The sequence below is a fragment of the Trachymyrmex septentrionalis genome, unplaced genomic scaffold, assembly GCF_001594115.1.
Source record: "Trachymyrmex septentrionalis isolate Tsep2-gDNA-1 unplaced genomic scaffold, Tsep1.0 scaffold2, whole genome shotgun sequence".
In the NCBI taxonomy this organism is placed as follows: Eukaryota; Metazoa; Arthropoda; class Insecta; order Hymenoptera; family Formicidae; genus Trachymyrmex; species Trachymyrmex septentrionalis.
The window spans coordinates 2,514,617-2,527,758 of record NW_017305179.1 but is presented as its reverse complement, the minus strand read 5'-3'; the positions used below and the strand labels follow the sequence as shown (position 1 = coordinate 2,527,758).

The following is a 13,142-nucleotide window of genomic DNA, read 5'->3' as shown; positions in this document are numbered from 1 at the left end:
TATATATATATATATATATATTAGATTTAGATACAAAAATCCTTGGATACCGTAAAACTGATCAGACTTTCGTAGGAATATATGTATTGAATTAATCACGAGTTTAAGCACTTCTGACTCTACAAACTGTTAAATATTTTAAAAACCTGATATATATCATGACAAAGTCATCTTCTCCAGTCTTTATGTTATAAGTATAGAAGAAAAGAATGTCGATTTTATATCCGGGCGGGATTAAATGACATTTGGCTGATCTGGAATAAGCGAGGCAAAAAACGAACTAAAGAAGGTCCAAGTAAAGGCAAGAGCGCCTGGGCGTTGTTCTTCATTCTCTTCATTGGCATTTGTTCGTGCTTCTGGTTGCACGGTTGGCACTTGAGCGTTTTGCTGTTGCGGCACAGCCTGAGGCCCTACTACCTCGTTCTGTAATACTTGATTGTTGTTGTCTGCGCGTCCATTGTTATTTTCGGCCAATAGGATTGGCTGTACCCTAAAGAACCCACCTTGATATCTATAACGAATACCTTGTGTTACATCTAATAATTTTCAGACAAGTTAAAAAAAAAGTAAACATGTATACAAGAAACAATGTATCAAAGCAAACATGTATCGAAGAAACATGTATACAAGATGTCTCGTAAATTTGTTCCAAGCGCTTTTGTATAGATAGAGCGGACTCAACAAGTCGAAAAGTCCTCTACCATTTTGTGCAATTTTCGCAATAGTTAACAAAATATTAATTACTAAAAATTGTCGAATATCTTTAATAATTTTTTACTCGTATACTATTAACTTTAGAAAAACTGCAAAAGACAAAAATAATTATTTTTTTCTCATAGAACTTTAAGAATTTTTTCAAAATTTTTTATTAACTTTTTTAGTATTGCATTTTCTTATTTTTACCAACATGAGAAAATAGATATATAAAAAATTCTGAAAAAATTCTTAGAACTTTATGAGAAGAAAATAAACAATTTTTGTCTCTTACTTTTTAAATGATGTTCAAAAAAATAATTGTACATAAAGAGCGCTAATTAAATGAAAATGTATATAAAGCAAATATAACAATTTTTTAAATTTGTTTTGAAAATCAATATTCAGCAATTTTTAGTAATTAATATCTCGTTAATCATTACAAAAATTGCAAAATAATAGATTTTTCGATTCAGTTTAGTCCGCTCTATTTACACAAAAGCACTTGGCAAAAACTTACGGAACGCCTTGTAAAAAAGGTATATTGAATTGTGGATCTGCATTGAGAAAAAAAAATTAACTTTTAATAAAATATTTCTTTGAAAAGTGCTAGCAGATATTTACTTACGGTAAATAAATATTTAGATAAATAAAAAAATGATAGCTTAATCAAACTAATGATACTTGTACTTAATAAATATGTGATTATGTTTAGTAAATATTCCGCTAGGACTATTTGAAGAAATATTAAAATTTGGTAAATTTGTTTTCAATTAGTTTTTTATTAAAGAATATTAAAGAATTGGGACTCACAGATATATCGCAAATCCCAGAAACGTGACGATGAGGAACCTGAGTGGGGATGAATAGAAATACACTATACCAAATAAAACGACGATCCTAGACAACATGTAGAAGAAGTCCAACCAGTCGCGGTTAAATGCAGCGTCCTCGCCTGCACCATTATTTCCTGGATTGACGTCGGCTGCATCTTGAGCAACTGGTTGGGGTTGCTCATCGCCAACATTGTTGTTATTATTACTCGTGTATGTATGTTGAGCTGTATCACTTGTGTTGATATTCATTTGCTGCAGATATGGAATACTGGCTTGCAGCTGTATGCCTTGCGCTGCCATTCTGAAAAGAACCACATTGCAACATTTATGCATTTCTTGCATCTTTAATAATAAACAGTTGTGTACAAGTGTAAAGGATAGCTTACAATTGCATGTACTGCGTAAAATAATGTGTATACGCCTGTTGTAACCAAGCTAATTGTTGACTATTTCGAGGATCAAGATACTGCTGAGATAAGTATTGTTGATGCTGAGCTGCAGTAACATTAGCATTCTCTTGACTTTGATTTTGAATAGCGTTATTTCTGATATGAATATTTCTTGTTGCAGATGCAGCATCTACATTTCTTTCAGTTGATTGATTTTGATCCGATGTAGCCTTAGCAGTGCACATCTTTTGTGGGGTACAGACTAGATGAACGGTATACGCTTGATCCTCTGAACCATCGCATTGTCTCAAGATATCCTTTAATTGTGCAGAGTCATTTAATAACTGGCCAGAATAGATCAATTTCTGATGTGAACTTTCCTACAAACAACAATAATAATGACTTAGATCATTTGTATATCTTAAAAATTTTGTAATACCACACAGGATACAATAATAAATAATTGTAGCATCAATATTAAAATTTATAAATAATAAAATAAATAAAAATTTAAAAACTTTTTAGGAATTAAAATATATTTTCATAAAATATATATTGTTCATAGTATTAATACATGTATCATATTTATAAAACACAGGCATACAAATAAATTATATTAATAAAAATGAACAATTTAACATAAAGATATCATATCTTTTTAAATCATCAAAAAAGCTCACAAATACATTCATCTAATGATACTAATCTTTCCTTTAAAACATAATTCTTAGAGTCACTATTGCAGATTACTGATAATTTTGTAAACAACTCTGGCAGAAAAAAATTTATACAAAAAAGTACAAAAAAGTACAAAAAAACTTATATAGATGAGAAAAGATCTTAGAAATTCTTAGTTTTTCATATTTGTGATATTTGTAGTGAGACTTAGAGTGGCATTGTTTGAAGGTGGAGGATTTCTAGGTTTTTTTCAAACAACCAACACCACTCTACGTACCACTATCTACGTACGATTATCTGTAAAAAATTAATAATTAAGATTCTTGTATCTAATTAGGAAGCATTTAAACATTTCAAATATCATTGTTTAAAGAGACGATTATCTTTTCACTCACCTTTAATGGAGCAAAGAGAAAAAAAAAGAAGACAAAATGTAAAGAGAAACACACACCCTGCTTTCACCGGGCGGAAATAATTACTTTCACGCAACTTACTGGTTTGCTGGGATAGACTTCGGACAGGTACTCCTTCAAACGACCAATAGTCCAACCGAGATCGCATTTAACTATTTGATCCTTGATCTGTTGATTCGGTGCCTTTATTATAAGATTAACGGCGGCGTCTGTCATCCTCTCGGCGTGTCACCAACTAGTCACAGCCAGCTCGAGGCAGCCCGAGGTCAGCTGTTGACGTAGTACGTAACAGCAAATGACAAATCTAGCCGTCTCGACGTCGTTCAACTCACGACGGAATTGCCGACGTCGATCGTTCCCTTCGTCGATTGAAAAAGCACGTCCCGACCTTCAATTAACAAGAAAAATTCCTGCACGATCTACTCTTGTCGCTTCTTGTTGCTTTTTCACAAATTCTGTCGACCGATCGTACACGACCACCGTCAAATGTCATCTGATATCGCTCAACGTAATCATGTATATACATACATATGTACAAACATTATCGCGATTCACGACATGAAATTGCGATTTGGCGATCGTTCATTGGTCCAAGATTACAAACTCCCACTCGTGCACGCCTTATGCAAGAGTTGTGCCGAGTTTTCAAGACTTGCTGCGTTCCGAAAAGCACCAAGCGCAAGCACTTTCTGCGAGATTTTAAGCCCGATCTTAAGGCGATTTATAATTACATAAACGTAGTGTACAGTTGTAAGAATTGACCAATTACACTTCAATACGAGGAGAATATCCGACTGTGATGTGTGTTGATGAATTTTTACAAGTACCACTGCTTACCAACAGTTACAACTACGCTTACGCAATTGTAAAATAGGCTTTAAAGTTTAGTACGAATCGAATGATGATTGAAAAAGTGTAGGACATTTTAATGAACGTTGTGGAAAATCTAATAATTTTTATTTTCGATTCATAATTTTTGTAATATAGAAATTTGAATTTATTTGGCTTAATTTAAATGCGTTTACGAAACAAATATGGCGGTTTTCAGGGAAAAATCAAATTTAACGGATTTTCTTTTCTCTCAGCTGCTCGCAGCTCTCAGCTGTATAGTGTTCACAAGTGTGTAATATATCGTGAATAAAATGTATGTATTAAAAATATTCTTTTTGTTTTATACGTAAAATTAAGATTCTGTGATACAAAGAACTTTGGAAAAAAAAAAGGAATATTTTTATTCGTGTTACAGGATTCCATCGAAACCTAGAAGAAGTGAATCTAGACGGTCATCGGTAACTACATATCTATTTATATGACATAACTTTTCTAGCTAATTCTTTAAATTAAAGAGCTGTCTATTTTAACAATGTATATTATTTTTATTAAAAATTAATAAGAATTCTTAATAAGAATCATGTTGGTAGATTCTTAAACCATGTAAACCACGGCAACCATTACAAAATGTAAATTTGGATTCTTCGTCCAATGAAAACAGTCCAACTTCATCAAAAAACAAGAGACGTGTTAGTTTTGCGGAGAAAAAACATGTCAAGTAAATATTTAGTTTTGTAATACTTGGTTACAATTTGTTGCTCAAGCCCTTATTTTATTCTGTGCAGAGAATTTTGTCATTCTACTGAACAAGGTACTGTGTGGGATAATACATATGAAGAACAAGATTCTACTTCAAAAGGATCTTTCGTAATTGATCAGAATGCTGAAGGTGAAATGATGGAAAATATATTACATATGCCTCTATTATAATGATTGTATACATATTCATTCTGAAAAATAGTTTGTGTTGTCCAAACAATACCTATTTAAAATACAAGAAAATATGTTAAGAAGGGCTACAAGCCAAAATAACAAATTTAATTTACATAAGATACAAATAACATTAAAAATAAATAAAAATAAGAATATGCCTACCTTAAACTAATATTTTTAATGTTATTTGTATCATATTATGTACATTAAATTTATTATTTTGGTTCGTAGCTTTTCTTAACATATTTTCTTTTATTTTAATTATTTGAGCCATATTATATTGTACATATTATGAATTTTAATAGGTACCTATTTAATTGATAATCAACTACCGCAAGGATCTACCGCAACAGCCAATGAAGAAAATAACGATACAAACTGTAATTTAAGTTTTACTACAGTACTAAATAAATCTTGTATATCTAATAATGATTGGGTATCAAGTAATTTGGATACAGAATATATGCGGTTGTCTGATGAAGAATCTCAATTTGGACAAGTTACAATAACAGATACATCTAAAAGTATAAAATCAAGCAATATTATGATATATAGAGATTCTGATGAAGAAGATTGTGAAGATAATGTTGCCAGGAAATATCCTTCCGAATTCTGTTCTAATAATGTTGATTCTGAATTAGACAAAACACGTATTCAAGATTTTTCTATGGAACTAACAGCACCAATATCTACATCTTTAGTATCTTCATATTTACACGTTGAAGAACGAAAGAAACAAGAAGGTAACAAAAATAATAACATAAATAATTCAAAAACAAATACTATTATAATTATAATCATATATCAATGGAATATATTAACTAATTGTAATAATGTATCAATAAACATTACGGAGACTGTACCAATATTTGTGGAATCTGTTGCTTCTAATTTATAAATTTTCGACAATATTACAAAACTGTGAACATATGATGGAATGCTACAAATATTCATAACACTATTTCCAACAAATTTACAATCTAACATAGTTTCTAGAGACATTTCTGAATATATACCTGAGATATGCCAATGACTCAATGGTATTAACATCTGTAATATAACCATTTACATTCCATTGATACACGATTATAATATAGTAATATTTGTTTTTGAATTATTTATGTTTTTGTTACAGATGTCACAGATACTGATCATACAAATAATACAATTTTTGATACTTCGATGGAAATGATTATGACACCATCTAAAATGAACGAAAAGAAGGTCAATAATGAAATTACAATTAAAGAAAAAGCTCTGACAAAGAATCAAACTGATAAAACTGAGATTTTTAATGATATACTGATGGAAATGACAAAACCTCTAGGTACCATATTGTTTTCAAATGTTTGCAAGAAGGCAAATATTAGTGCGAATGAACCAATATCTATAGATGATAGAACTGTGTTCCATAATTTATCCATGGAAATGACCAAGATAGTGTCGACAAGAAACGAACAAGAAATTACTGATAGAATTATTTGTAAATCATCTGAAGAAAATACAGATATTAAAAGGGATATAAATAGATCGGACTGTTTTAATGAAAAAACACTATCATTATGCAAGTCTATGGAGTTTACTGAAGCTCTCCCAATTTCCTCGTGTCAAGAGAAAATGTTTCATGCTGCACACATTGCTCACTCAAACAAAAGTACATGTGAAATTGACAAAAATGATAAAACTAAATTTTTCGATGATGCATCAATGGAAACAACAAAGTCAGTAAGTGTAGCACCTTTAAACATTGACAAAGCGAATTTAAAAATTGATGAATTAATATCAGAAAATGATAAAACTATACTCTTCGCTGATATGCCCATAGAAATGACTACTGCGATATCAAGAAAAGAAATTACTCAACCAATTTGTAAGTCAATATTTAAAGAGAATACACATGAAGAAAAAGATAGGAATGATACAATCTGCTTTAATGAAGGAACCAAATTGTTATGTAAATCTATGGAATTTACCGAAGCCGTCCCAATTTCTTTGCACGAGATAACATTTAGTACTACTGATACTGCTCACACTACACAGTCCGTATCATTTTCTCAAACATTGTCAAAAACAATCTCAATACCAGCTGAAAATTCCGCGAGAGTATCATGCCAAACTGATATAGTTGCAAGTGAAACCATTCAAGATATATCAATGGAAATGACTACTGCAGTACCATCAACATTACATCTTACACAAGATGAGAAAATAAATAAAACAGAGAATTTAATAATTTCTAAAAATGATGAGTTCCAACATTTGACAAATAATAATCTAACAAAATTAAGGGAAGATGTAACAAAAGAAAATTTTACAATTCCCAGAGAAATTGTGAAAGAAAATATTAGACACGATGAATTGTCTAACATTTCCATTATTCAATCTCCACTGAATAATTCATTAAGTACAAACTCAGGAAATGCCAGCAGTAAAAAAAGAATGTCTGATGACAAAGAATCATATTCAAAACGAGTTCGCAATTCTTTTATGGAAATTCAGTCTTCTCAAGTATCTTTAAGTGATGTACATTCATTTTCTAGTACTGGCGCTAACTATGTAAATGATTTAAATGATATTGAACAAGAACATAATGATTCTGTAAAAGAAACAATAGATCATACACAAATATCTGATTCAAATTTTAGGAATAGTCTAGACGAGATTAGTAAATATAGTTTTTCAAGAAAAAGTTTGCCACATCTGGAAGATAGTTTCGAAGAGCTACAATCAATTAAGCCACCATCGTTCGTACATTTAAACAGCGAGGAAGAAAGCTCTTTCCACGAAATTCAACACGAATTTCGGTCATCGACTATCACTGGTACATCAGTAAATAATACTTCTAACCAATTAATAGTAAATAATGTAACAGAATCCAACTGTCCAACAAATTCGAAGGAAAATGCCGCAAACGATTATTTCACAATTTTAAGAGAAAAAGAGGAATCAATAAATACTGAGAACAATCGAATAGAAGATCGCCACGAAAATACTATAATGAATGAAGCTGAAGATAATCAGGAAATTGATTGCCAAGTGATAATAAAGACAATTATTAATGACAATCAACTTAATAAATCAAATTATCATACGACAAAGGATATTAATGAGAAAAGCGTACTATCAATGAATGCTAAGGATGAGAAAATTGTAATAGTACAAGATCTTAATCATTCCACATCATTAATTATCAAAGAAATTGAAGTAGCTGGTAAAATCTGGAATATTGTCCTTGCTCTTTAATATTATTCTGCAACTTTGTGTCTTCCTTTAGTTTCTTTTTTCTTTCGAATATATTCTTTTTCATTTTAATCTACTTGATTAGCTACTTCAATTTCTTTGATAATTAATCATGTGAAATGATTAAGATCTTATATTGTTACAGGAAACAAAAAAACGTAGTGATCATCTCGAAAGTACAGGAATAGTAATTGAAGATCAAATAAATCCCGAAAAACATAGAATAAATTTAAATGATGAAATGAAACAAAATATGAGACAGAAAGACAAATGTGCAACAGAAGGACTCATAACAACACATAATGTTAGCATGATTAATGAAGACGTTAAAAACGAAGATCCGTTTGTAACATTATTGCAAAAATTAGAAACATATGCCGCAGGGTACATATACATTTTTAGTATATTTTACTATTGAAAAGGAATTAAAGAGACCTAATGTTATTTTGTTGTAGGGACGATATTATTTGGAACATATATTATAATGATATTAACAGAAAAATGATCGTTTTTGGTTTCATAGCAAATTCATTATTGATAGCGACATTTTTATCATATGATTTTAATGACTCCGAGAAAAATTTGATTAAAAAAATCAAGATTATTTCCCGCCTGGCAGGTAATTATACAAATATCAGTTAAAAAATAAAGTTATATTTTAATTTATTTCTTTTTTTGATAGATGATTCAGGAGTATTCTCAAAGATAGTTCACAAATTAATTCTGGAGAAAGTAAACGCTGAATTACTTATAAATTCGTATAGAACTCATCAGGACATCCTTCCAATGTTAAATTTTATTTCAGAAGATGTAAAACTAGCGATGGATTTCAAGTTTGATTTGAGGCGTTTGGATGATTTAAATTTAATGGAGATTACTAATGACGAGTAATAATTTACATCAAATTATATCATACTGTTACATTACATACAATATTATTATTTAAAATATAGTCAATACATACATGTACACCGATTTGACGAAATTGTGATAATTTATTTATTTCAGAATTTCATTTACATCTCGAAGCAAACGGTTGGACATTATACTGGAAGTTACGATTAAAATTAAACAATTTGATAAACTCACTCCAAATGATATCAACTGTTATTGTATACTAGGTAGAATAAAGTAAGTTTAGATAGCGTGAATAATTATTTGAAAATTCGATATTATTTTTTTCTGTTTTTTTTTTTACAGGGAAACAGATATTAAAAAATTAATTAAAAATGTAAAAAGAGACCATAAATTTTTACGGAGATATATGAACGATGTTAAGGATTATATCGATATAATGGAAGAGACTTTGAAATAATATAATGATTGAAAATGAAAAGGTTTCCGATTCATCTTCTAAAGTATCAGTATCTTTTTCATAATAGAAGTAAGTTAAAAATGAAATAAATAAATTTGTTAATCAATATTTTGAATAATCGTGCAATCATTCACATTCGGAATGTACTCGATGTCAGATAAATCACATAATAAATTTTTTATCTTCATTACTATTATATGTATAAATAAATACAAAATATTTTTTTATAAATTATTTTATACAATACATAATAAAAAATAAAAATAAAATAATAAAATATATAATTATACAAAAATGTTTATATATATATATATATATATCATAATTTGACTTAAAAATTCCTTGACCAATCGAATTTTTTATGAAAACTTCTTTGTATAAACTTTAACGACGTAACGCACTCTCATGCTTCTTGTATTTTACTATAGCGTAATTGCATCGTGAGCAAGTTAAATTGTAAAATACAAAAGTCAATCAACTTTCAGTGCAGCTGGTTCAGAGAACGCAACTTTTTATGCAAGTACACAAGCAATGGATAGTATATCGACGAAACGATCATCTTTCATGGAATTATACGACTTTCCGTTGCGATCTTGAAAAACACTGTTCACGATTAAATATTAATAGACTTTATAATCGTGGGATCTCAATTAATTTATTGCAAAACGACTTTATTATAGTTATCATCTTCATTTCGATCTTTCGCGCGTGCGTGTATCGATTAATATTTCTTTAAAATTAATTACATTTACTTTTTTTATTATCTTAATCAAATTAAACTTGTTTTTTTTTTATGAGAATATTAAAAATAAGGTAATACTAATTTATAATAGTGTATAAAATGTGATGATGATCTGACTTGAATATCAATTTTTTAAAATATCTACTAGATTAAATTCTTATATGAGAATCGTTTTTTTTCCGGCGTTTTATGCAATGAAATTTAATCACTGTCGGTTGTGCTATCACGAGTTATTTTTCTATTGCTATGTAAGGATCATCCTTTCGCCATTTTCATTAGAGAATCAATTAAGAAAATTCTTATAAAATTACGAGAATAATTTCGCAATAAATAAATTTTTACGCTAATTTTTAAATGCGATATTCGATTTCTGGTGTATTATAAACATCTCGAGCTTGTTAAAGAAGTTGGACTTTCTTTCACCGCGACTGTGCCAGTCTCTTGTTGCAGCGTGGGCGTAGAGGCCCGGTTTTACGTGATTTCGTAACGACGATGGCAAACAGATTTCCAGTATCAAAAGGCATTTCGTGAGGATCCTGAAGACCTTCGGAATCCCCTACTATCTCACCTACTCTCTCTTTTTTTTTCTCTTTTTCGCCGGCTTCTGCTTCATCTTCTCTCGAGTTCTCATGCATACGAAAACAACACATGCAAAGATCATTTGATGTTACTTTTTATACAGTGCATGCATTAATAATTAAAGAGAAAGACTTGTCACTTTATGGAAGTGGAAAAAATACGACCTACACAAAGTTATTTCCTTATTAGACAAATTAAAAAGATTAAGATTTTCTTAATTTTCTCCTTATTTGCTAAATCAATTAGTTTTTCAATGTTCTTAGAATGGTGGGGTAGAGTTTTTGATATTCCAAAGATCAAAGATTTTCAAAATGTTTATATTAAAAAAAATACGTCGGATTCTCTATTTACTTTTTCTATTCGCTCCTCTTTTTTCCAGTGATTCACACGATATATCGTCGACGTTGTCATTCTCGTTCTTTTCGTTGTCGTCAATCGTGACGATACCTGCTCCAGCTCCGGTGGAGTCAGTACGGAAAGCACGACTATGGCAAGTGGGCGTAAGAGTCGGGAGAGAGAACGTCGTCCTGTGTTCCATACATGGCTATGCTATGTGGAAACCAAGAGACACAGAGACGGACGGACCGACATGGACCGGGGGAGTCCCCACCGTGTGGACGGTGGAGGCGACGCGACGGTTTCTCGTCTCTCGAAGCGGTTGCCGAGCATGCTCTTGACGCATAGTGCTTCGAAGCACACATATCGTACGATCATTCTACTTACTATTATTGTTCGCGCGTTCATGTCACCGCGCTCAAGTTCCCTTCGAATATGCGGTACCAATTTCCCATATAATTCGACAAAACGTCCGACGAATTATGCATTATGTATATGTGTGACAGTGTATATCCTGGTGAACGCATTTCAACCGTCATCGTTGAATGCTGAGATTGTCAACTTTGTGCTATAAGAAGCGATTCCTCGGCAAGACTTGTGATGTACAACAATTATGCGGCGATATCGCGAGGGATAAGATACTGAAGAGTCGAAATACTGCCAAACGTAACAGTTAGTAGGACATAAGCAGGAAGAACTCGCAGACTCTTGAAGAAGGGATATGGTGACAGAAAACATCCAAGGATCCTTGAAGATTATTCTTCATTAATATAGCACGATGCACTCGCCGCAAATACTTGACCGGCGTGGGTGCTACTGGGTTCCTCCTCCGCTTTAAGACCGAGGTCAGGTGTGGGAGGGTGCAAGGGTTGGCAACACGCTCGAGGAGACTGACATATTATATATTAGAGGTACATACTCTCTCTTTAGCGTTCTCTAACTATAATATAGTCCACCATCTCCGTCGTAGAATATACATCCGTCTTTCCTGCGTGCCTACAGAATATTTTTATTTAAGTATGTTTATTTTCTTTCTATAAAATAGACATACTTTTTATATTTTATATCCTTATGAGCTGTTAAACGCAATGTGAAAGAATACAAATATTTTCAATATAAATACAGTTTTTGTACAAGAGCGAAATTTCTGCGATACATATATTTATGTCCAAAAAAATAATAATGAATTCATCTTTTCGCAAATTTTCTTTTTTACGAAACATCGGCTTTTTTTGTTTTGCGAAGGGAGATTTCAAATGTATCAAGCTTCTCCACCATCTCCTTCGCAGGATGTTGATACATCAATATTTCATTCATAATTTCCATCGGATTTAATGGATTGGATTTAAGAGTCATTCTTCGACGTAGCGACAGCACCTTCTCCACGGCTTGCCGGATAAAATCCAGGGGAATCCCAATAGATATTTTGGCCAAACAGGAGACATCGATATTGCGATCAACACCATAATATTTCATTAATAGATTCTTATAGTACATGTAAAGTGTGTTGTAATCGGTAGTGGGTACTCTTATAAATTTATCATAGAACTTGATGAAGGCGGCTTTCGCTTTATGAGGTTCTTCAGACAGCGAGAGAAATAATATCTGTTGAAAATGAATTTGTCATATTAATAATTAACATGATGGAAATCAGATTTTATTTATGTATGCTGAATATTCTTTCATTTGTATAATGTTTTAATAAATCTCATAATTTTTATATTTTAATTCAATTTTACACAAATTGAAAGTCGGAATAAAATATCTACTTTTCAAGTATCAATCTACCTTCTATAATATTACGCCAGTGAGTAACAGTATCTGTCCGGAATTTTTAACACTCTAAATCCTACGTTAACTCGCCGCCACCTACGTCCTCATACGGCAATCATATATACAGGTAGGAGGTGTTTCATTGATGAGCAACCACGAGCGAGATGAAAGATTTGAACGGCACAAGAGAAAGAGAAAGAGAGAGTTCAGTATATGTGGACTCGTCCGAGATGGCGGCGATTCATTCATATTGAAGAAAGATCTCAAACAGGAATAACAAGAATTTTACAAAGTGGGCGTTGCTCGATTGCGTATATGCTTTGATATAGTCCTCCAATTTAGGAGTGTCACTCCGCGTTCTCACGATATATATATATATATATA

General features: G+C 31.4%; 4 protein-coding genes across 5 annotated transcripts in view; 2 read left to right on the top strand and 2 right to left on the bottom strand.

Moving 5' to 3' along the window:
* Positions 1-39: 39 nt before the first annotated feature.
* LOC108747358 (homocysteine-responsive endoplasmic reticulum-resident ubiquitin-like domain member 2 protein) lies at positions 40-3,580 on the bottom strand. Of its 2 annotated transcripts, none has more exons than XM_018484778.1 (4): positions 3,091-3,580; positions 1,916-2,298; positions 1,507-1,830; positions 40-490 (listed from the first exon to the last, which is right to left on the bottom strand). In XM_018484778.1, exons 1-4 carry the CDS (start codon positions 3,223-3,225, stop codon positions 235-237), a joined length of 1,098 nt encoding a protein of 365 aa, XP_018340280.1. In that variant the 5' UTR covers positions 3,226-3,580; the 3' UTR covers positions 40-234. The 2 variants fall into 2 exon arrangements, with proteins under 2 accessions (XP_018340280.1, XP_018340279.1); XM_018484777.1 differs by having other exon boundaries at positions 40-511; positions 3,091-3,579.
* Positions 3,581-4,038: 458 nt separating this feature from the next.
* Positions 4,039-9,933, top strand: LOC108747316. The gene is made up of 12 exons (XM_018484705.1): positions 4,039-4,153; positions 4,256-4,298; positions 4,431-4,558; positions 4,626-4,729; positions 5,079-5,666; positions 5,909-7,923; positions 8,159-8,397; positions 8,469-8,632; positions 8,696-8,900; positions 9,022-9,144; positions 9,214-9,397; positions 9,814-9,933. Coding segments are annotated over exons 1-11 (3,726 nt in total). The 5' UTR covers positions 4,039-4,151; the 3' UTR covers positions 9,329-9,397; positions 9,814-9,933.
* Positions 9,934-10,489: 556 nt separating this feature from the next.
* The window catches only part of LOC108747315 (IQ and AAA domain-containing protein 1-like), a 6,185-nt gene continuing 3,532 nt past the window's right edge, over positions 10,490-13,142 (bottom strand). Inside the window, exons 10-11 of the mRNA XM_018484704.1 lie at positions 12,207-12,590; positions 10,490-10,696 (exon numbers count right to left, since the gene is read on the bottom strand). Coding sequence (XP_018340206.1) covers positions 10,490-10,696; positions 12,207-12,590 — 591 coding nt within the window. The remainder of the gene's footprint in view (positions 10,697-12,206; positions 12,591-13,142) is intronic.
* LOC108747481 overlaps positions 10,991-13,142 on the top strand; it is a 9,205-nt gene continuing 7,053 nt past the window's right edge. The window contains exon 1 of the mRNA XM_018484986.1: positions 10,991-11,896. The gene's annotated coding sequence lies outside the window, so the exon portion shown is untranslated. The remainder of the gene's footprint in view (positions 11,897-13,142) is intronic.

What these genes read in the sequence shown, in the direction of transcription:
- LOC108747358 (XM_018484777.1), bottom strand. Translation starts at nt 3,225, where the DNA reads ATGACAGACGCCGCCGTTAATCTTATAATAAAGGCACCGAATCAACAG. An exon ending in TTTACGCAGTACATGCAATT is followed by an intron (nt 1,831 to 1,915) that starts GTAAGCTATCCT and finishes GGTTCTTTTCAG; the next exon opens with AATGGCAGCGCAAGGCATAC. An exon ending in CTGGGATTTGCGATATATCT is followed by an intron (nt 512 to 1,506) that starts GTGAGTCCCAAT and finishes TATTCGTTATAG; the next exon opens with ATATCAAGGTGGGTTCTTTA.
- LOC108747316 (XM_018484705.1), top strand. An exon ending in GTGAATCTAGACGGTCATCG is followed by an intron (nt 4,299 to 4,430) that starts GTAACTACATAT and finishes TCATGTTGGTAG; the next exon opens with ATTCTTAAACCATGTAAACC. An exon ending in GGAATCTGTTGCTTCTAATT is followed by an intron (nt 5,667 to 5,908) that starts TATAAATTTTCG and finishes TTTTTGTTACAG; the next exon opens with ATGTCACAGATACTGATCAT.